The following is a 24607-nucleotide window of genomic DNA, read 5'->3' as shown; positions in this document are numbered from 1 at the left end:
TGGGAAAAAGGTTTTAACACATTTGGTCATAGGAGATAGATGTATTATCACTGGGAAAGAAGGGAGAAATACTTGGTAGTAAGAGCAGAGCTACTAACAAATGCTATAACATATTCTGATATTGTGAAAAAAATAACCTTGATGATTTGGGATCAAATAACTTTGTTCCTTACTGAACAAAACAATTCTATTTTTCAAATAGTTTTATTCTAAGTTATTAATTATCTACGTGGACTTTCTGTTGTCTCTGAGCAAGAGCACATTGACTAAATATTCATCAGTATTATCTATTATAAGTATAATTGAATCACATGTGCAATTTTAAATTTTCTAATGCCCATTTTAAATAAAAATAGTATCAATTAATTTAAAAATTAATATAATATATCAAAAATGTTATCATTTTTAGGTGTTACTAGACACAATTTATGCACATAAAAACTAAGTCCAATATCTCAAGTCCATTCCTAATTTACACAACAAATATAGACATGTATACCCCCAAATACTTAAAGGAATCCTGAATCTTGTATCACCCAGGTATTATTTCTTTTCAACCTCAGCATGAATTCTTTAGCTTTCCAGAGAAAGTGAGCCTCAAGGTTTCCTCATCAAGCTGTGAATTCAACTATTTAAAAGAGAAATGCTGTCTATTAACCATAGTACTATACCCAGTGTCAAAAGGACAGATTTGCCAGAGATTCTACATTCTACATACTCTGAATGTCTGCCTCCAAATGCTGAATAACTACCACTGGGTTTTCAACCCATATGGAGGAAATAATTCCTCCCTCTTGGAAACATTTGTTTCTGACTCATTCTGCCTTAATCCTTTGAGAAATGTAATATTTTCTGAAACTAGTTGGCCTCATTAGACTAAGATTGTGCAAGAGACTGGGAAAGTCCAAAGCCCTTCCTTTTAGAGGGAGGGAAGAGAGTCTTCATAAGCAAAAACCTAAAGAGAAGTTTATCAAGAACTAATATAACAAGGTTTTTGTCTATGAAAGGAATAAACCTCTATGTTCATATACATGAACTAATCAAATTTTTCTTATTAATTTAATTTACATTAGAAAACCAATATCATCTTTTATGATTATTTTCATTTATTTTTTCCATTACTTTTTAAATAATATTTTTATAAATGTCTTTCTAAAAAGCATGCTAAAAATCTAAGCTCTGGAGAGGCAGCAAAGGGTAAGTCTTTAAGGGTACCAAACTCTCTGAACATTTATTTTCATAGATTATATGAACATATCTACATATTTCATAAGATTCTGCCAATGTGAAGATATTTGGGGTCCTGGGATAGTCTCTGGTCAGAACGCATGTTTTGTCATTGAAAGTCTCCTGTTTTCAAGTAATTTACAGGCTTGGTGTACTCTTAAAATTTAACAAATGCCATCTCCTAATGGCCATGTCGACATATAGATGCAGCATTTACAAATAAAACTGAAAATTAGACTTTCTTATATCTAAGAGTAAAATTAGCATGAATCATTTCAATACAGCATAATAACTATAGTGTAGCCTGCTGTCCAAAGGGAGTGCCCGTGGGCCTGACAGAATAGCAAAAAAAAAAAAAAGAAAGAAAGAAAGGAAAAGAAACTTAGGAGTTTATATAAAACATTTTAATATCTCGGTTTTATCTGTTATCTAATGGTGTGCTCAGGAAGTCTCTTAAACTGAAACAAAAATAAAGATAATGATACTAGATAAGACAAGGCCACCTCCCTTGGAATGGTAAGAATTTGAATAATTATCTTCCTGACTAAATAGCAGTTATTCGTAAATAGTCTGTGTGAGGGCTTCCCTGGTGGCTCAGAGGTTAAAGCATCTGCCTGCAAGGTGGGAGACCCGGGATCAGCAAGATCCCCTGGAGAAGGAAATGACAACCCACTCCAGCATTCTTGCCTGGAGAATCTCATGGACGGAGGAGCCTGTAGGTTACAGTCCACGGGGTTGCAGAGTCGGACACGACTGAGCGACTTCACTCACTCACTCAGTCTGTGTGAAAGTGAAAGTGTTAGTCGCTCAGTTGTGTCCAACTCTTTACTACCCCATGGACTGTAGCCCACAAGGCTCTTCTGTCCATGGAATTCTCCAGGAAAGAAAATTGGAGTAGGTAGCCATTCTCTTCTCCAGGGGATTTTCCTGATCCAGGGATCAAGCCCAGGTCTCCTGCACTGCAGGCAGATTAAGATAAGATAAAATAAAACAAAATAGGAGATAATGCAACAAATAGAAATCAGAATTGAAGTAATGGGAACTTCAACATGATTTTAGCAATTGCAGGATCCAGAACAAATCTTCAACTGAAATAACGTATCCTATCAGAAGAGTCACTGGCAGGCAGGAGGCAAGTATAGACCTATTTGTTAAAACAAATATCTTGGATTCTTCCTATCTCTCACCCCATTTCCTCAATACTATGCTAAGAATCCTCCATGCCCCAAAGGCCTAATATTCTAATATTGCACATTCTAATTGCCCAACTTACCCAGCTTCCTGACTTCCTAGACCAGGGTACTCTAGGTGTCCTAGGACTCTTCTGGAGGTTCCATGTACAGATAGAACTCAGGGGACTACTGGATACTTCATGAAAGTATCTGCACCTGCCTCCTGCCTGCCACGGATTCTGCTGAGAGGTTATTTCAATTTAAGATTCATTCTCATTTCTGGGATTGCTAAAATCATTTTGAAGTTCCCATTACTTCAACGCTGATTCCTATTTTTTGAATTATCTCTAATTTTGTGTTGTCTCATTTTATCTTATATTTTCTATTCTTTTCCATCCTGGCTTATTATAGGATATTGAGTATAGTTCCCTGTGCTGTACAGTAGGTCCTTGTTTATCCATTCTATATGCAATGGTTTGCATCTACTATCTCCAAAATCCCACTCAATCCCTCTCCCACACCTCTCCCCCTTGGAAACTACAAGTCTGCTCTCTGATTTTTTTTCTAAATCCAAATCATTTTTATCCCACCCCAGTTTAAGAGAAAGTAATAAACTTGCACAAGGACCAACTTAAATATGAATGATAACATCTTGGATATCTATTAGACTAGTATGTACTTCTTGCTGGTGGTAGCGTCCCTTCTACACAGAGAAAAGTTAAGTTGCTCAGTCGTGTCCAACTCTTTGTGACCCCGTGGACTGTAGCCCACCAGGCTCCTCTGTCCATGGGATTCTCCAGGCAAGAATACTGGAGTGGGTTGCCATTTCCATCTCCAGGAGATCTTCCTGACCCAGGGATCAAACCCAGGTCTCCTGCATTGCAGGCAAATGCTTTAACCTCTGAGCCACCAGGGAAGGGCTTATTAAAAATACTTAGTTGCTGTAGTGAGGTCTGTACAATAGTGTGGCATTTCATTTGTTACAGCTTACTATTATTAATAAGCTCCAGTATTCTGGGCTGGAATTTCAGGTTAAATTATACCAAATTGAGTCCATCACTGATGAACTTGGACCTGAGGATATTTAGACTCTAGTGATATTTAGAATTTAATTAAAGTGAAGTTTTGAAAGAGGTTAAGATATTGGACACTTTATAGGCATTCACCTAATCATATTTTGTAAACTCACAGGAATACATAAGCCTTCTAAGGGTATAAACATTATAAGCTACAGAATAATTATAATTACTATTTACTACATGGATGCATCCAACTTTCATTATATGCCTTATAATATGCTTTATATATATGGTATATCCTTGGTACTCTGCTAGGAGCTATTATTCATTGGTGAAAAAAAGAAGTGAGCTGGATCAAGAAACTCAGTGGATTGTAGTCTTATTTAATGAGATAGGGGATAGAAGCGGAACAGATTCGATAGGGAGAATTAAGTATTTCATTTTTTATATCTTAGCTTTGTGAAGTCAATGGAACAATCATATCTGGAGCTCAGAGGAAAATTCCAGATGGGAGCTAAAATATTAGGAATTGTCATCCCATACCTGCCATTATGTTCCTGGCCTTACAAAAATCTGTGACAAAGTTAGTGAAATTGTTCCCATTTCACGGATGCTCATATTGATGTTTATGAAGGATAAAAAACTTGAATGGAGACACATAGTGTCCAATGTGACAGAAACCTAAGTTCAGGTTCAGATATTCCTTATTATAAAGTCTTTGTAGCTATCTCAGTGAACAACCTTCTGTTTAGAAGACTCGGCTTCTCAGCTAATTGGAAATTGGATGCCCTCCCACAAGTGACAAAGTGGCCTCTAAAAGGGCAATGATAGATTTAATGAAAATTATACATTAGTAATAGAAGGATGAGGGAACTATAGAAGATAGTGGAACAGCCTTAGAGTGAAGTAGATTCTAAAAAAATTAAGATATCCCTTGTAAAGAATTCCAGTCTTACCTTTTATATTGGTGGGATTTTTGTCTATGTTTAGGAAAGTTTGAACAAAGACTTGACCTGCCTCTTGGTTTTTCTGTCGTATAGAATCAATCAAGACCCGGGCTTTGTCTTGAAGTTTGGCATCATAAATTTTTTTCTTCTCCTCTTCCTCCAATTTCAGGACATTTTTTTCCACAAAGTCATCCAAAAGGCCAGAAATGAGTTCTTTGCCCAAAGATTCCAACGTCTTAAGTGGGTTTTTGTTGTGTTTGTCTTCTGTTAGAAATACAAAGCTTCAACTTGACCTTGTCTCAAAAAACTCAGAATTGAAAACAATCTGGTGGTTGATCTTTCAATATTATAGATCAGCCTGACACCAGGTTAATTTATTACTGTCTGAGATAATTTGAATTTTTGTGGGGAAATAAAGAAGTCAAATTACTAAAAATTTTGTTGTAACACCATAGATATTATTTGAACATGTAGTGTATGGGAAGACAGGATATCTCACCAATCCTTAATTAAACCTACAAGAGAGTTATACAGTCCATCTAGAAATAAAGATAGCCTTGACACAAAATGACATAGTCTAAAAAAATTCACCAAGACATTGAACCAGAACTTTGGCCCAGAAGCATCAGCCTCATTATTTATGTTAGCTTCAAGTAGTCTTTCAATAAATGTATATTGGACAACTTTTATGAGAAAAAAACATGGAAATTAACAAACATTAATAAAATGTTTCCTAATATCTGTTCATTTAATAATAGCTAACATCTCTTAAAAGATAAGTATAAAACAATATAAAATATTATTTACAAGTATACTAAGTAATTTATAAATATTAATATGATAGACACTCACAATCATCCAAAGAGATAGTTAATACTTTCCCTATTTTACAGATCATTTAAATGAAATGCTGGATCACATTTCTGTTCTTATGCCATAAGCATAGCGCAGCTTCAGTAAGTACAATTGATGTTCATTAAGTTCCATTGGTCTCAAGTGCTTCATATGAATCTTCTCAAAGTTAATAAAAATTTCATGTAATAGATATATTAAAATTTCCATTATATGGTAAAAGAAACAAGCACAGAGCAGTTAGTTAAATATTTGACCAAAATTGCGTGAAGAGTGCGCCACGTTAGTAAGAGGGCAGAGGGAGATTCAAACTCAGAGGTTCAGAATCCAGAATTATCACTCTTAAATCATCAAACTACTTTACATGATACTTGGGAAAGTGAAAGTGAAAGTCACTCAGTCCTGTCCAGTGTCCGACTCTTTGCGACCTCATGGACTGTATAGTACATGGAATTCTCCAGGCCAGAATACTGGACTGGGTAGCCTTTCCCTTCTCCAGGGGATCTTCCCAATCCAGGATCGAACTTGGTAAAGAGATATTTAAGGGAACAGAAAGTAATCAGGGACTCGGAAAAGACTGGACAAATTTCTTCAGGTGAGGGCGCAAAAGGCTGCTTCTCAGAAAAAGTCACAGAAACATCGGTTTTAGAGTACAGCAGACACATGTCACAACAGAGAATTTGAAGAATTACAAACAACATACAATTAATGTATGAGATGTTTACTTTGATGGGATTCTGGGATTCTTTTTAATTTATTTCTGCCCTCAACAAAGTTGAATGATGACTGAATGAGTGGTACTAGGAGAAATACGGTAAACGATTAAAGTTTTTTTTATAACTTTGGCATTACATCTGCTTATTATCTACATGTACTCATGGCTTCAATTATTAGCTTTAAATAATAAATTAATTATTCAAATAAATAATTTCTGAATTTATAGACCAGCCCAAAGATGGATCTCAATATTAAGGCTCATATAGTCATTTTTTCTCTGTATACCACAAACTCTTAAACTCAACTTTTAAAAGCTGAACTGTTAGTTTTTCATCACCTGCTTCATTCCCTATACATACTAGAAAATGATATCTTAGAGTCAATTATACCAAATCAGTAAAAACTGGTGATATTGAACCTCTTCTACTATCTATATCTTATTTTCCATCTCACATCAAACTGTATTGATTCTATATACTAAATATTTGCAGAATCTGACTGCTTTTCCTTTTCTAATAGTTCAGTACTCCAGTTCAGACCAATATCTTTTCTTTTTTAATTACTCTAAGAATCAGATAAGTCTACTCTTGGACCTTTCTAATCAGTTCTTCACAATGAAGCAGAGTCACAGTTCTAAAAAACATTTGAATAGATTTCACTGCGAAATGTCTCTGCTGCTGCTACTGCTAAGTCACTTCAGTCGTGTCTGACTCTGTTGCGACCCCATAGATGGCAGCCCACCAGGCTCTTCCGTCCCTGGGATTCTCCAGGCAAGAACACTGGAGTGGGTTGCCATGTCCTTCTCCGGTGCATGAAAGTGAAGAGTGAAAGTGAAGTCGCTCAGTCCTGTCCAACTCTTAGCGACCCCATGGACTGTAGCCTATCAGGCTCCTCCACTCATGGGATTTTTCCAGGCAAGAATACTGGAATGAGTCGCCATTGACTTTCCCGTGAAATGTCTCAGTTTATTGTAATCTACGTCTTCTTGTTCAGCCTCATCTTCTGCTACCATACCCACCTTGCTCATTACATTTTGAACACTTTGCTCTTCATTCAGGTTCTAGAAAGTTATGCACAGTTTCTCACACCCAACATTCCTCATTCCTTTCTTTTTATCTTCAAGTCTCAAATGACATGCCATTTCCTTTTGGAAATTCTCCCTAATGCTTAAAACTAGACCGAGTGTCAGAGCTATATGCTCCCAGAGAAACTTGTTTCAACCTAAGGAAGCATTTTTTCCCCTTATAGTTGTTAACTAGTTAACAATGGCAACAAAACTCATTAGTGTATTGAATCACTCTACTAGTTTTTGTCGACTGCTTTTCAGTTTCTCATGTCTGTTATTTAATGATGTCCTGATTCCAATTCAATAACCAGTGAAGTCATCCTGCCTAGCTAAAGATGCAGCCATGAGTGTGAATTTAAAATACTACTTCCAAGACAAATGCTGTATTAGTATCCTGAAGAAGACACTAAGAAGATACTAGAAAACAGTTAATACTCACATTTTAGGAGCTTAAATTAAACATGCGAAATGAGACAGAAACCTGGAAATAATTACACTACAGGGAAAATGAAAGAAATAAAGAAACACAGTAGCAAGAAAGTATGAGTGGGGTGAATGCAATAAACATTTTTTAAGGAAACTGAAATCTTGCTTTAGGGAGATTAATGGAAGGGTGAATAAATAGTAATATATTCTGAAAGGTATGAAAACCTCCCTGACAAGTTCAGACATTTATTTTGTTTGTTTGTTTTAATGGTAGTAAGGATCATTGCAATTAACCAAGTAAGAAAATCTAAGTTTAGATATCTAGAGCATAAGAACTGAAAGATAATGATCTATTCTTTCCTAACAATGCTAATCTGCAGACATACCTAATGCAGATACATAAGAATCATTTGTAGATCGTTAAAAGATTATAAATTACAGCCTATTCATGGTTGAGTAATTCAAGGTTAGGGAGGGGGAAATAATCTAAATGTATTAATGTCTATAGATTATTTAGATTTATTGTAGAGTTTAGAAATCATTGATTTAATTGAACCTCTTCCTTTTCAAATGAAGAAAATGAAGCAAAGAAATGATTTAAAATACTTGTATATTAGCTGCATAAATAACATAAATAATAGCTGCATAAATAGACCTCATTTCTTACGCTCTTCAGCTTCTGTGTGTAAGATATGTGACCTGAAAGCAATATGCAAATGGATTGGAAGATTAAATTCTGGAGAGAAGGAGACTAGTTAAAAACTGTGATAACAGCCCAAGAAATAGTGTGCTAGAGTAGTTAGCACCAGAGCTAGAAATGAGGAAAAAAATGGAGTCACTTGATAAAGACCAAGATCGTAATTCAATATAGAAGATGACAAGGGAAGGTGGGAATTCAAAGACTCACTTAGGGAAGGGGAAATAATCTTATCTGATCACTTATCTGATCATGGAGAGAGTTTTATGGAATCAAGAAGAAGCCTAGAAGATATACTAAAGTGTTAAAGAATTTTCAGTTTTCTCACATATAAAAATGTAGTGTATTTGTCTTTGCCCACCCCTCATTTTGATTATCAGAAGCTGTAAAAATAGAATTAACTGCTTCCTGGCTCTGGGCTATCTGGAGATCATATCCTCCTTCAGTCTCTGAGGCAGAGTTCCCAGTTTAAGCTACACAGAACTAACAGGAAGAATGTAACGTTCACAGAAAAGGCTCACTTCCCTTTTGTATATTTCTGTCTGTCACAGAGCAATTAATAAAGTGTTTTCTAAGACTCCAGTGTCTGACCCCTAGCTAGGAAAAAGACCCCTACTCACCAGCCATAGATAATAGGCTTAGTATCTTCCTACTGCCTTGAAGGAGCACAATCTCGAAAATGAAAGTTACTGGGCATTTCCTTAGTACCGGGGTCTGGGACGTCTAACCACAGATTGAGAAATTCTTGTTCAGAACTTCCGGGTTCACTGTCGGGAAATCCCCTCTAGTCAGCAAATGAATTTCCCAATCCTTTGGGAAGAAATGTTTATTCACTTTGGAAGAAAAAAATCAAAATGACAATACATTTTCTGACCTATGTTGGCACCTCTTGTTGTTGGTTTTTTTTTGTTTGTTTGTTTTTTTCCTTTCCTCAGTCCCCTACACCTTGTTTTCTTTGTTCTTCTCTCTCAGACATCTCAGTGTTTAAAGGACTTAAAACTAACAAATCCCATTTCATTTCAGGATAAGGATTATCAGAATAACTTTTGCTTCCTTTTTAACTGTGCTATTAATGGCAATATCATCTCTCTGTCTCCCTGTCATTTTAAACATTTATTGGAAATAAGTTCTGAATGCTTGTCTTCATTTCATGCTTTTCTTTTACTGCCTAGTTTCCTTAACATTTACTTTTTACTGAAAGTAACAGTTCCTCTTTTTGTTATATTCTGAACAAAGACTGACCATAGAAGCACTGTCATGATGTAGTACAACGATCCTGTGATAATACAAAAGAGATAGATTCAGTTAGTGGGAAAAAAAAAAAAAGTGACATGCTCAACTTTGAAGATTTTTAAAAGCTCAGAAGTTCTAGGTCCTTCCATGTTGCTGCAAATCATACTACAGAAATAAGTCAGATAAGAAAGACAAATATCATGTGATATCACATATTTGGAATTGAAAGAAAGTGGTACAAAATTTTTTTATGAAACAGAAACAGAGTCACAGATGCAGAAATTAAATTTATGGTTACCAAAAGCAGGCAGTGGGGAGGGAAAATTAGGAGACTGAGATTAACATATATACAACTATACACAAAATAGATAATTAATAAAAACCTTTTTATAAAACAGGGAACTCTATTCAATATTCTGTAATAACCTATGTGGGAAAATAATCTAAAAAGAGTAGATATATTATGTATATAACCGATTAATTTTGCTGTACACCTGAAACTGACAGGACATTGTAAGTCAACTATACTCTATATATATGTGTGTGTGTGTATGTATGTATATATTATATACACTATATAATATATACTAATAAAAAAGTAGAAAAAAAGTCCCAGTAAGTATATATTTGACAAGTCCAAGTAAAACAACAAATGGTCAGAAATTCATCTTCACTTTTAATGGGTTAGGTTTAGAAAAGGCTCATATTTGCAAGTGAAAGAGTAGTTTTTCCAGTCATTTCTGGGTATAACCTTGCTAACTGAAAATCTTACACCAAACTCATAGGAATACTTTTGCATACATCTCACCCTAGCATTTATTTATAGGGTGTCATGCACTATCTTGTTTCATGTTTATTGACTGTCTTATCTTCTTAATGAGACTGTAAACTACTAGGTACCTAGATACACAATTATTTTGTGTTATGAAATGCTTTAAGGAAGGGCTAGAATTGTGTAAACAGTAGACATGACTTTGTCAGTGATAAACTCTGAGATTTTGGATAAGTTACTTATCACATTACCATCTCTGTTTATCTCCTGTTGAGCTCAAAATTTGTTGAGGTCAGGTACCTACTGTAATTTATATCTGTATCCCTAAAGCAGAAAATCTAGCAAATGTTTTCTAGAAAGAATGGTGTGAGTAGCAAGTTCAATTCTTATGAAATCTGAAGACTTCAAATCCATTACTTTCTTCAAATTCCACCTCCCTATCTTCTCAGAGTGGTAAAAAGGAAACTGATGACCTTTCATTTCTATTTCAAATTTATTGAAATGTTTAAAGAAATGTCTGTTTTCTGCCAACAGGATTCTAAAACAGTTATAGAATGACACAACTCCTGGCTTCCTATGGAAAAGGAAGAGAAAATAAAACAAGTGTTAGAAAAGAATTCTGCCAAAATAAATACAAATAATAAAATGACTCCATCAAGTGGTTACACACACTCCTAAGAATGAAGAGCCCATGTTATGTCTCAATATTGCCCTGCTGATGCAAAGGGGAGGAATGTCTAAAACTGAGCTTTCATCATCTCTTCTGGCCAAATCTCAATCTATATAAACTAACAATTAAAATGGCCATCTACCTCTGCAGAACCTTGAGGGAAGTGCAGTGTGCCCTGTACTAACCAGCAGAAAGCCTTTCATTATCCTTCCATTATCCCCTGTTTATTATACTAGACCTTGAGATCTTCACTAGGAGGGTAGTTCAGCACTCATCCCCCAATTTTGCCCCACCCCTATCACACATACATCTGTCCTTTCAACTTACTTACTTTAATATCCTGGAAAGAGGTAGAAACATCTTGTCAAAGTCACTCTTTCAGCAGTGGGCATCTGTACCTTACCATCTGGCAGCTCAAATGAAAATCGAACCTAAAAGGAAAATAAGTTCTATACATTTCCCACCACCACCACCCCAGCCCCGAGTGGAAGGATTTTCACTTATGTTCGAAAAATAGTAGCAAAATAAATGATTAAAACAAAAAAATTTGCCTCTATACAAATCAGCAATATGCATGTCAAATGATGGACTGACCATGCTTTTAAAATCTACTGAATCTAATAGTTTTGGACACAAGTAAATTAGAGTCCACTCCTTTGTCTATTCAGGAAAGAGGGATGTTAAAATAAATGATTATTTTTCTTAGGGGTTGTTTTCTAGATCACAATAGCTTGAAACTGGCTTCCAGGTTGGCTGACTCACCAAAGAAAACCTCAAAACTCACTTGAGAAGAAGGACATTTTTATAAGAAAACATATCCAGAGCTTCTTCTTAGAGGTTGCCAGTTAGAATAGATAGGGAGGTAGCATTTCAGAAGTATCTAGCACCTACCTTTCGGAAAATTTCCTCCAGGTCACAGGACCAGGCATATTCTTGAAAATTTTTGATGAGTTTAATAATAAAAAGAGAGCCCAATATGGGATGTCTCCAGGAAACATTATCTATGAAGAAAACACATTTCAAATTTTGTGTAAGCTCTCTCACTTGGCTACTGAAATGGAGTCCTACGATTTCTGTTCCAGCTAAAGCAGACTGTTCAGCTTATGCTATTTCTTACAGACTGTATGCCATCTTTAAGTGACTCCATTCAACATTCACTGTGTATATTTTCACTGATACTTGACAGTTTTTAAAGCCATATGAAGAATTTTGTATATGGTACAGATGTTATGCAGCACAATCTTTGAGGTTCAAAGAACCACAGATATAGTAGAGAAGGAGAGAAAGGCAGGATAGAATGGAAGGGAGTGACTGGGCCTTGAGGAACAAATACCAGAGTGTGGATCCCAAGAGTGCCACTGACAGACTTGATTTAAGTTAATTATACACTCTGAAATGCAGGCCTTGACTGTAATAGGTAGGGTAATAATTTCTGCCCCCAACATACATTTGCGTATTAGATGTAATATGCATTACAAGGATCTGGAAGAATATACAAATGTAGCACCCAGTTTATACAAGGAATTCATATTAATAAAATTTCTTTAAATTTATCTACCTTGTGATTTAATTAAAATCAAATAATATTGGTCATAAAGCATTTAGACAAATAAATTACTAATTAAATATGAAAATGATACCAACAGAAAAGAAGTCCATGCCTAAGAAAAATCATAAGACAAAACACTCTCATAGAAAAGGTATATTAAAAAAGAATAGTTATATAAAATAGTAGGTCTTAGAAGTTATAAAGCCACTTTTAAATTATGCAAAGGGACATATAGGAAAATTATCAAAACATTTTAGCCAATAGAAATGGTAATAAAATGCATAATAGCAATAGATTAAAATCCTATCTAAAACTACAGCCGTCTTAATGAAGATGGTTTCAATTAAAGGAATTAGGTGGGAGAGAATTGCAGGCCAATATCTCTTCAAGTTCTTAGTGAAATTAGTTAGAGAATGGTCACTTTTCTTTATAAGAGTACTACAACGTAATTGGAAATAATACCAGAGGCTATAAAGCTAGATTTACTCATAGAAACTCAAGGAAACTGAACTGGAGTTTCCACAAATCATCTGGAAAAGAGCATGAGGAAACTGAAAGAAACGAGACAAAAGTCAAAAAGATAGATATCAAGAAACGAGGGGGGCCATAAAGGTTATAACACCTAGAGGTAAATCTCTGTGGAAGACTGGGATCTTTTTTTTTTTTTTTTTACTAGCTGCACCTAGTATTAAAGTCTGTTAAATACACTCAAATTGTAAATGTATGGAGGCTTCCTCTAGTGTCATTGTTTTCATTTTTGAAAAAAATTGATTTCTATATCAAAATATGGTCAACACAATGCAAAAGCATGCTGTCTCCTGAGAGATGGTACCTCATTATAAGAAAAAATCTGTAAGTTAAACTATTTGTTTTTTAAATTTTCTTTTTTAAAATTTATTTATTTTAATTGAGGTTAATTACTTTACAATACTGTATTGGTTTTGCCATACATCAACATGAATCTACCACAGGTACACAAATATTCCCCATCCTGAACCCCTCTCCCTCCTCCCTCACCATACCATCCCTCTGATCAGGAGCAAATCTTTAGGCTCAAAGTAATCAGAGAATGTTAATGCCCAAGAAATTCCAAACTATAGTGGATGACTTTTATTTAAACTTGGATATGGAAAGTAACTCAAGGTAAAAGCTTTAATTTAAGCTACACATAAAACGTCGTTAATACTGGCAATAATTTAAAGTGTGCTTTACTCTATGTCATGCTTACTTAACATTCCATATTTATTACTACAATGTTTTCAGATTTATGACTATGATATTTGCATTCACACATATTAGTGAGGAATTCAAAGAAAGTGCAGATAAGCTAAATAACTGGAACTAATTTACAAAGTACTAAGTGACACAGTCAGAATATTATTGGCAGTACTCATAATCCAAAAACATCTCAAAGTCAGGCTTCAGTAATATGTGAACCATGAACTTCCAGATGTTCAAGCTGGTTTTAGAAAAGGCAGAGGAACCAGAGATCAAATTGCCAACATCTGCTGGATCATGGAAAAAGCAAGAGAGTTTCAGAAAAAAATATCTATTTCTGCTTTATTGACTATGCCAAAGCCTTTGACTGTGTGGATCACAATAAACTGTGGAAAGTTCTGAAAGAGATGGGAATACCAGACCACCTAACCTGCCTCTTGAGACACCTGTATGCAGGTCAGGAAGCAACAGTTAGAACTGGACATGGAACAACAGACTGGTTCCAAATAGGAAAAGGAGTATGTCAAGGCTGTATATTGTCAACCTGCTTATTTAACGTCTATGCAGAGTACATCATGAGAAACGCTGGACTGGAAGAAGCCCAAGCTGGAATCAAGATTGCTGGGAGAAATATCAATAATCTCAGATATGCAGATGACACCACCCTTATGGCAGAAAGTGAAGAGGAACTAAAAAGCCTCCTGATGAAAGTGAAAGAGGAGAGAGAAAAAGTTGGCCTGAAGCTCAACATTCAGAAAACGAAGATCATGGCATCTGGTCCCATCACTTCATGGGAAATAGATGGGGAAACAGTGGAAACAGTGTCAGACTTTGTTTTGGGAGGCTCCAAAATCACTGGAGATGCTGATTGCAGCCATGAAATTAAAAGATGCTTACTCCTTGGAAGGAAAGTTATGACCAACCTGGATAGCATATTGAAAAACAGAGACATTACTTTGCCGACTAAGGTCCATCCAGTCAAGGCTATGGTTTTTCCAGTAGTCATGTATGGATATGAGAGTTGGACTGTGAAGAAAGCTGAGCACTGAAGAATTGATGCTTTTAAACTGTGGTGTTGGAGAAGACTCTTGAGAGTCCCTTGGACTGCAAGGAGATCCAACCAGCCCATTCTAAAGGAAATCAGTCTTGGATGTTCATTGGAAGGACTGATGCTAAAGCTGAAACTCCAATACTTTGGCCACCTCATGACTCAGTGATGCTGGGAGGGATTGGGGGCAGGAGGAGAAGGGGATGACAGAGGATGAGATGGCTGGATGGCATCACTGACTCGATGGATGTGAGTTTGAGTGAACTCCAGGAGTTGCTGATGGACAGGGAGGCCTGGCGTGCTGTGATTCATGGGGTTGAAAAGAGTTGGATACGACTGAGTGACTGAACTGAACTGAACTGATAATCCAAAATCTAAGTTTAGAATCATTCAGTTGTTTTTTTTTTTTTTTTCTTTTTTTCATTAACTCCACATTTCTGGTTAAAATACCTTTACCATAGGGACTCAATATACTTTGTTTGCTTTTCTGCCTCTCCCCTTTTATAAATATTCTTCTATAAATACATGTGTAGGCAAATTGAAATGTTAAGTGATGTCAACATGTGGACATATCTATTTATTCCTCACAGTACAAAAATCATTTTGCACCATGGGAGTTTCCTAAAATAAATGTATATTTATTTAGTCTCCATGGATAGGAGAATTGAAGGTGTAACTGAGAGGAAGACTTGAATTAGTCTTCAAAAGTCTCATGAAAATTTTAACACAGACATCCATTCCCTAATGTATTGGTGTGAGTTTCTGCATTGGTAATGCTCACAAAGGTGTCTTACACAGATATTCATTACCTGGTGTCGAAGAGCAGAAAGCAATAAAATCCTTCTCTATGTGGGCTTTCTTAATGGCATCAGAGTCAAAATCTTCTGGGACCACTAAGGGACAGTTTCCAGAAGCTGCTACTGAATCGTTTACCCATACCACCCCTTGCTTCTCTGAAAAGACAAGATTTGGTTTCTTGTTACTGCCAATAGCCAAGAAAACTTTCTCCACTAAACATCTGTTCAATCATTTACTAATTTGTCAATAACTTTAATTCAGATACAGATGCACATATATATCTCAAAAACTATCTTAACAAGTCTTGTCTCTCCTAACCCTCAAATTAATTTTCGCAACAACAAAGTCTTAAGATTAAAAGTGATATTTCAGTTGAAAAATGAACAAAAATCTACCAACCAGTCATATAATTCACAGAAGCTTTTGTAATGTTAAAGAATATCTACTTTCACCAAACAGGATTGTAGCTTTTCTTTGACATTGAAGAGTAGACTCAAAGGAATGGAAAAATACTGGACACACACAGATAATGAGATCAATAATTCAGGGCCCTGTGTTCTGACAGACATCAGCACTCACCACCACGGCAGGCCTGGATAATGATCACCTTGGGTTTATTCCCTAAAGCTGGGCAGTTCAAGGTGTTCAAAATTTGAAAGATGTCATCAACTTTTAATATGTCTTGGACTTCTTCAGAGTATTTTTTCCCACAAATGCCAGCCCGAATTCCATGAGACATGAGTACCAGGAAAGTACTATCAGAGGTCCGGTGCTCTGAGCGAGCAGCAAATGCTTTCAGTTCTAAAATCATTTCCTGGAAGAGACATATTAATACCACTGCTGTTGAACTATGTGATTGGTTATTGTGGCAGCTTGGAATTCAATAAAGAGACACTCCTGAATGATATGAAAATCGATGGAATACAAAAGGAACATTTAATTTTCAATTCATGGAAAGGTGAAAAAAGACTTTTGGGGTGTAATTAAGGGATTTCTAGTGCAGAGTAAGAGACATCACTTATTTATTTTTGTGGCCACAGATATATAATTGAATTAATGGAACATTTTCTAAGTAAAGGTTTCACCAGACTCTTGCTAAAAGATTCTAGGATAGAAGCATGAAATACCCTACAAGAAAAAATTTGGCTTTTAGACTATCAAGAGATTAAGCTTCTGGTGCTACAATCAATCTTTCTAACATTCTTTAGGAGTAAAGGCCATGACCATTGTTTCTACTTTATGACAAAATTTACCGAAGCAGTGAGATTTTCTTTCACATCCACCTTATATCCCAGACCTTCTAGTAGCACCTTCATATTTCTGGTATCAACATCAGCTCCATCTCTTCTGGGAAGATTTTCAAACTCTATGTTGCAGATAATAAGGGCAAGACGTGTGCGGTTCGACCTTTCCATTATTGGGTAAATCTGTAAAAAGCACAGGTTGAACAAATAGCCTTGTTCTCTCTAATTAAATATTCATCTTGAGGATGTAAGACAGCTTCTCTTCCCTTAGTTCTCTACAGAAACCCAATCTCTTGAACCATAGGTAAAAATAAAGAGGGGAGAATGAGTCCTACCATAGGAGTGGAATGAAATTTGCAAATGCCCAGATGGCAGCTAAGCACTTGATTTTAATTACTTTTGAGAGGTAGGATTGAGGGCAATGAGCAGAATTAGAGCTATAACGACTCAATTTTAAAACTGATCCTTGACTTACTGCTTAAGACACATTGTTTCACAACTATTGCCTCAGTGTTATGATCTTTAAAATGGGCTATTTTGAGGGTTCAAGGTGTTATTATACGCAATATCCTCAGAACAGTCCAGGCCTCATATTAAGTAGCTGTTTTGATTTTACTATTACAACTATTTTCTCAGGGGATCGGATTAAACTTGAAAATCTCTAAATAAACTGGGGAAATAGGAATTCTTTATGTAAGGGAAGAAGCAGGATGGTTTTCAAGAACCTCTCAAAGAAATTAGCTCTAAGAAAGAACCACTGCAGTTTAGAATTTTCTCCAGTGTGTCTTTCACCCAGATCCTCATGTTCTAAGCATAGCACCTCTCCTGATTTTTCTTTCCATATTCTTTGGGCTGTTTCTGGGGGGCAAAGCTTGAGGTTCCATCCTGGTCCTGAAGATGCAAGCTTAACTGGGTTATCCTTCATTGCCTGAGGAGCTGCAAGAGACAAGAAACATTATGAATAATGGCATTCCTGAGTATCCCATTTGGTGAACCTCCCAGAATCACCTGTGCATGAAGCCATGGAGGAAAGAATTAATCTTTAAGAAGATATCCTGGGTTACTCCTTACACCATTGAAAGCAACTCTGCTACAGGAATGTATTCCAAGTCGGAGATTTCCATGGTGTGATACAGGCATCACATCCCTTCATCACTTAGAATTAGTATTTTACAAATGCTTTTAATTAAAAAGCAAACGGGAGTTTTTCAAGGCCATGAATTATAAAACTCCCAGAAAACAGCATGTTAGATAAAAGAATTAAGCTATAAATATATTTCAAATAATTGAAATCTTACATAATTGAAGTTGGCCTTAACGAATATATTTCAGTGATTTGAAAATTCATGTTTATGTATCTATCTATTTGCTTAACAGTTGAGAGAGTAGGCATTAGAGACTGCAAGGAAGGAAGGAAGGTAGGAAGTAAAAGCCTTTGTCCTATTTTTAGGATCTCTTTACTCTGTGTGCATATAGGGAGAAAAAGAATATATTGAATACACGGACAAAATGAATATAAAATAGAGTAATAAATCAAGGTGTACACCTAGAGGAATCCATAGCACTAAATATTGATTGTACAAATATATGAGGAAGAGTTTTCACAGTGGCTTATGTGAGAAAAAACTTAGGAGTTTATTTGATCACAAATTCAACATCATCCAATAATGTTACACATTTTCTAAATAATTGATGTAATCTTGGATTCAAAATAGAAATAATTTTATTTTTAAATAAAAATCAATTTTTATTGATCAATTTTTGATTGATCAATTTATTAATCAATGTATTGATCAATTTTTATTGATGTTGGGGGAATATTTTAGAAACTAAACTGTTCAAACAAGAAAATTATATTCAATTTTGACAAAGAACTTATAGAAACTGTAGTATATTCAGTTAGGTAAACCAGTGTAGCATGAAGTGTGTTGACTCTGGAGAAAGTAAGAGGTAATTAGAATGGATATAGTTGGGAAAAAACTATGGAAATCATTATCAGGTGGAAAAACTATTGCATTTCTTAAAAAAGGATTCTGAAGAACAATAGAAAAAATAGATAAATATTTGGACTATATTAAAGCTAATTTTTCTTATAGCATTTGTTTATATGAGTGTCCCAGATGACAAGAAGTTCTTGTCATCTGGGACCAAGGTATTCCTTGTGCTACCTTCAGTGCTATGTTGAATGAAAAGTTTTGTGTTTAAATTTTGTGGCTGAGACTAGCTAAATCTTCAATAAAACAATTCATTCTTTTTTCTGAAAACACAGCTAATCTATATAGCTAACAAGTCCAAGTGATTATGTATGGCCATACAACTAAGTTCTAGATAATAGGATGAAAGCTGATATACTGTGTTTTTCATCCAGGCCAAGCCTAACAAAATCTCTTACAAATGATCCTACATATTCCTTCCAATGCCATTAATTTGATTGTTATTACCACAATCATTTTTGCATTGTATGCTGCAGATATCAGAGCCATAGCATGAAAGAGATCTAGATATTTCAGTTACCACCTGAAGGAAAGCTGAATCTGAAGAAAAAATGCCCATTTTAGAAATTCCTTGAATTAGAACAAAAGTTTCTATCATATCTAGCTGTTATAAATATTTATCTCTAATATTCTATATCATGTCAACTGACAGAGATATGTGTAGTGTCATTTCCATCCCCAAATTTTTGGCTGGCTTTATTTTGATGGTGGAGTTTCTTAAATGCCTATCCACTCACTCTTCATATATTCAAGTAGTTTTAAGAAAAGAAAAAATCTGGCTTGTTTTATTCATTACTTTCTAAATAGTCCATAAAACAGGGTCTGTAGCACGATAAGCACATGCAAATACTTTCTAATGACATAGTAAATAGTAGTGATTCTGCCCAAATTATTCAGTGAAATAGTCTTAACAAATATTAGTTGCATATATATTACAGGCTTACAGGTGAAATTCTACTAGAGGTGATCTATTAGCAAACATTGGAGAAGGCAGTGGCACCCCACTCCAGTACTCTTGCCTGGAAAGTCCCATGGACGGAGGAGCCTGCTGGGCTCCAGTCCATGGGGTCATGAAGAGTCAGGCACGACTGAGCGACTTCCCTTTCACTTTTTACTTTCATGCATTGGAGAAGGAAATGGCAACCCACTCCAGTGTTCTTGTCTGGAGAATCTCAGGGACAGGGGAGCCTGGTGGGCTGCCATCTATGGTGTCGGACAGAGTCGGACACGACTGAAGCGACTTAGCAGCAGCAGCATAAGCAAACATGTATGGTCAATTTCCTCATAAAGCTTAAAGTGCTATGAGGGAAAAGAATGCATTCATTTTTAAAATTACAAGAAAAATATAGTAAATTTATGACTGGAGAATTATGGAACACTCTTGGAATAGGGGCTCTGAAATCTAATAGTAGAAGTAAAAATGCAGAAACCAATCAGAATTTGTGAGAGGAAAATAAATCTGGGTGCCACTTAAATGTTGGAAGTCAGGGAGAAGAAATGGTCTAAGATAATTTCAGTTTTCTGGTTTGAATAACTGGGTGCTAGTGGAAAATCCTATTGATGGAGGAGCCCTGTAGGCTGCAGTCCATGGGGTCGCTAAGAGTTGGATAGGACTGAGTGGCTTCACTTTCACTTTTCACTTTCATACATTGGAGAAGGAAATGGCAACCCACTCCAGTGTTCTTGCCTGGAGAATCCCAGGGATGGGGGAGCCTGGTGGGCTGCCGTCTATGGGGTCACACAGAGTCGGACACGACTGAAGTGGCTTAGCAGCAGTGGTACCATTAATCAAGACAGAGGAAAGTGGAGGCGAGCCAAGGTCGGGGAGGCATGGCAAGCTATCTCAGTTCACATGATTGAAACTGTCTGCAGGAGATGAATGCACGTGTTCAGTGGATACTTGAATAGCAAAATGTGGCACTCAAGTGGTTACTCAGGATTTGAGATACAGATTCGGAACTGTTAACATGATAGTGAAGCTGTAGAAACAGCTCCTGCTAAAGCAGAATAGATTAAGAAGATAAAAATGTATAGAATAAATCTGCAAATAAACCCGTGGTCCTCTCACCCTGATTCATCCCATTAATCTGTAGTTAATGTCAAGGAAGGTGACATTCAAATAATGCTATTGCCTTGAGAATACCATTACCTGGAAAAGGACGGACCACTGCTTGGGATTCTTGTCTAAGATAATTTTCAGACTGTGAACCTGAGGAAAGACAAAGGACATTAACATAGTTACAATCTCTAAAGATTCTTAACCCAGTGTATTGGACACTCATTGCTAAAGATACCTTCCACAGGTTTAAATCCTATGCAAGATGTGACTCACCTGGAGCTATACTCATCACTGGGAAACAAAAACTTCTACACATGAATGACTGGACTTATTAACAAGTAGTGGTAAAACAAAAGTGTCTGGAAGCGACTTCTTTGATTATACTTTCTATGATGAAAATAAAATTAAAACAGCATCAGCTATAGAATCACATATATCTTAAGGTGGCTCCTGAGGTAATCAGTACTGCCTAACAAATGTGTGTTCAAAGTGAAGTTGTCTAATTCAGAGTTGACCTGGACTTTGGAGAAAACTAATGCTAAAAGGCATCTGTGTTTGGATACTTAGTCATGCCAAGATTTATCACAACAAAATGAGAATGAAATTGAGGCCTATCCCCAATCAGTGTTAAGTGAATTTCCTAAGTCATATAACAAGAAGATGGTAGAGCCAGGATTTGAATACAAAAATGTCTTGACTATCAATACTGGCCTCTTAACCACTAAGCTACTCTCTAGCCCACAAAGGGTTTTATACAATTATGCAAATGACCAGAGCTCTGACCACAACCTGTAATGTGCACTTGTCTTACACAATCAAATTTATTAATATGTTCTCTGAGGTTGCTAGACATTCTGATTGTCAATTTCAAGCACAAGAATTGAAATTAACTTTATTTATGGTTTTATAAATATCTCAATGTAGCACAACCCACCTGAGAAACATTCTAGAAACTTAAGTATCAGCATGAACCAATACTACTCCAAGTCATAGTACCTACTAAAGAAAAGATTTCCATAGACAAATTATGTGCAATGTTTCTGCTGTGAATGGAGGAGAGCCATGGGACATCCCACAATGCTTCAAGTCCAAGACATAGGCTACAATTTGTCCCATCCTTCCCATTTAGACTGCTGGACTAAATTAACCATCGATAAATTCAAGAACATTTTCTGGATGAAGGCTTGTTATTGCAGTATTTCATAGGTCAAGAAATGTTTTTAGGTATGTCCTCTTAGAGCAAATTTAAATATTATATCCAATTATCATACACTTGGGTCCTGAAGCAACTGGCAAATAGATGAGGAGGAAGCAAAGCCATTACAACCTTGACTGAGCAGGTATCATCCAACATTTGGAGAAACAGATTCCAGGAATTAGAGTTGTCACAATGAGTTGCACAAGTGCTTCTAGGGTTCAAGGACTGTGAGTTAAAAGAAATATGATAAGGAAGAAGAAGTTTTGACTATTATATAGATATTCTAAACCCTTATTTTTATTGATTGTCTTTAATTCTTGGAAGTGGGAGTTAATCTAAAAAAATTTATCAAAAAATTCAACAACAACAACAACAACAACAAATCATTTGCTGTCACTGAGAGGTGCACAGGACTCCTCTCAGTTCCTGAGGGACAAATAATGTCTTGTTTTCAAATAATAACTACTTTCCTTGAATGATTTTAGAACCACAAAAGTGAAAGTTGCTCAGTCATGTCCAACTCCTTGCAACACCATGGACTATATCGTGGGTAGATTTTCCCTTCTCCAGGGACTCGGAGCAGCACAAAAGAAGCCAGTAACTAGAAGCCCATCAGAGCTGCAGTCTTTGTTGTGTGGAGAAGCTAGGGAACCATAGAAGGGGAAGCTCAGATGGCTGAGCCTGGACTGAGTCTTCAGGAGACAGAAAGAGAAGTGATAGGCCTCCCAGAATGGTACACAGTAGAGTGCACAATCCTACTCGAAAGAAAATACAAGGGGTCAATGGAAAGCAAGAATCCACTTAAAATATCTACTTTTCTGTAAGCAATTAATTTATTCTCTGAGTGTTCCATTCTCCCTGAAATATATTTTATTTCTCCTGGAGAGCAAAATTTTGGAGAGACATTATGCAAAGCATTTGGTTACAGAGTTTAAACCTGTCAAATGAAAATGCATAGGTTTCTAGGGACCTTTAGACTATAACTAACTTACTAGATAAATCAATAAAGTACCTTGCAAGGATGACTGAAGAATACAGTATGAAACTTTCCAAGATTGTTATCATGAACTTCAACAAATGAGCTACAACATACTCAGGATAGGAAATAAGCTTTAATCAAAAGAGAGACACTAAGGCCAAAAAACAGGACCAAAGAAGAAAAGAGACAAGGGGCATGCAATATGATCACTGAAATACCTGAAGTCAGAGATAAGAAGTGGTCTGAAAGCTAATATGACCAATGAAGAAGTCAGATATTATGCCTAATGACACAGGGCTTACATGAACTTCAGTCTGAGTCACAGACCCTTACCTGACGTGAGCCCCAGTATTCCTGCCAGGTGGGAGTCTTCTTCACAAATATGGCTGATGCAGATTTGGCATGCCCGAGGTCCTTTACAAATAACAATGTCTATCAAAACTCGGGCTTTATCCATAGTTGTAATATTTTCATCTCTTATTTTTTCCATCTCTCCCTGGTTCAGCACTCTTTTTTGTAATAGCTCATCCAGCAAGCCATTTATTGTATCCTTGCTCACTGAATGAACAAACAGCTTCCTCTTCTCTTTCAGAACCTTGTCTGTTGGAAACAAAAGAATGCCTGAAGTCATAAAAACAACCTCACTTTCCTTTCATTTCGGCAACTCAGAATAGCCTCTTTCAGATTTAATCAATAAAATGTGCCTTCCCACACAGTGTGGTAATCCTGAGGACACTCACACCTCATTCTTCCCTCAGTATCATCCATGTGCTGACAGACTGGCCCAAAGACTGAGATTTACTACCCCCAAGATAGTACCTGAAAACCCTATGTTAACATGCTTCATGTTGATTCAAATGTGCATAATAAAATAATGAAACAGTGATTTTCCATTTCCTCTGGGGAGAGCTGCTGGAATCCATTCTGTACCAATTCTGCACCCTCTGTCAGAATTCAGTTACGATTGCAAAATGAAGGCCAGAGAGCGGCCAGTGAGGTTTGGTTCCTTTCTGTCTCTCGCTGTTCCACACCTCTTTCCTTCTCTTTGCCCCTACCCGTCCCTCTCTGCACAAACAATCCCTCTTTGCACATTCACAGAACTTAACTATGGCTTCTGTAAAAGCCAGCCCCTTCCAAAATTATTCTTTCAAGAAACTATTTTCAGTAAAAAACAAAAAAAAACTCACCGGCCATGACTTCCCCTTCTTAGCCTTGGTGTGTGTTATGAAACTGAAAGCTTGTTCCACCTTCCTTTTCAACAGGGTGTGTACATATTGTGAAATATCCATGGCTCATGTATATACATATATGAATTTATTTTCATTCTAAAGAGATTATCAGATAACTCCAACTTAGATCACAACAGGGATTGTATCCCTGGGAAATTTTCTTCACCACAATTTGAATTAGGTCAGGGTAGGCAGGACGCTACTGAGCGACTTCACTTTCACTTTGCACTTTCATGCATTGGAGAAGGAAATGGCAACCCACTCCAGTGTTCTTGCATGGAGAATCCCAGGGACAGCGGAGCCTGGTGGGCTGCCGTCCATGGGGTCGCACAGAGTCGGGCACAACTGAAGCAACTTAGCAGCAGCAGGCAGGAACTGAGGCTTACAGAATAAGAATATAATGAAGAAGTATATATACAATTAAACTCACAGAATAATTAAGTGTAATCTGCAAAGCTAACTCATCCTTTGGTATCGTCATTCATTCAGGCTG

At 36.4% G+C, this 24607-nt stretch overlaps 1 protein-coding gene across 1 annotated transcript in view; it reads right to left on the bottom strand.

Moving 5' to 3' along the window:
* LOC138421051 (uncharacterized) overlaps positions 1-24079 on the bottom strand; it is a 34464-nt gene extending 10385 nt beyond the window's left edge. The window contains exons 1-11 of the mRNA XM_069554756.1: positions 23705-24079; positions 23219-23485; positions 20799-20858; positions 17476-17591; positions 16665-16838; positions 15991-16225; positions 15423-15566; positions 11690-11799; positions 11134-11229; positions 8744-8846; positions 4375-4629 (exon numbers count right to left, since the gene is read on the bottom strand). Coding sequence (XP_069410857.1) covers positions 4375-4629; positions 8744-8846; positions 11134-11229; positions 11690-11799; positions 15423-15566; positions 15991-16225; positions 16665-16838; positions 17476-17591; positions 20799-20858; positions 23219-23485; positions 23705-23732 — 1588 coding nt within the window. The 5' untranslated portion in view covers positions 23733-24079. The remainder of the gene's footprint in view (positions 1-4374; positions 4630-8743; positions 8847-11133; positions 11230-11689; positions 11800-15422; positions 15567-15990; positions 16226-16664; positions 16839-17475; positions 17592-20798; positions 20859-23218; positions 23486-23704) is intronic.
* Between the last annotated feature and the right edge of the window lie 528 nt (positions 24080-24607).

The sequence above is a fragment of the Ovis canadensis genome, chromosome 15, assembly GCF_042477335.2.
Source record: "Ovis canadensis isolate MfBH-ARS-UI-01 breed Bighorn chromosome 15, ARS-UI_OviCan_v2, whole genome shotgun sequence".
Lineage (NCBI taxonomy): Eukaryota > Metazoa > Chordata > Mammalia > Artiodactyla > Bovidae > Ovis > Ovis canadensis.
The sequence above is the reverse complement of the archived record's forward strand: the minus strand, read 5'-3'. Positions and strand labels throughout refer to the sequence as shown.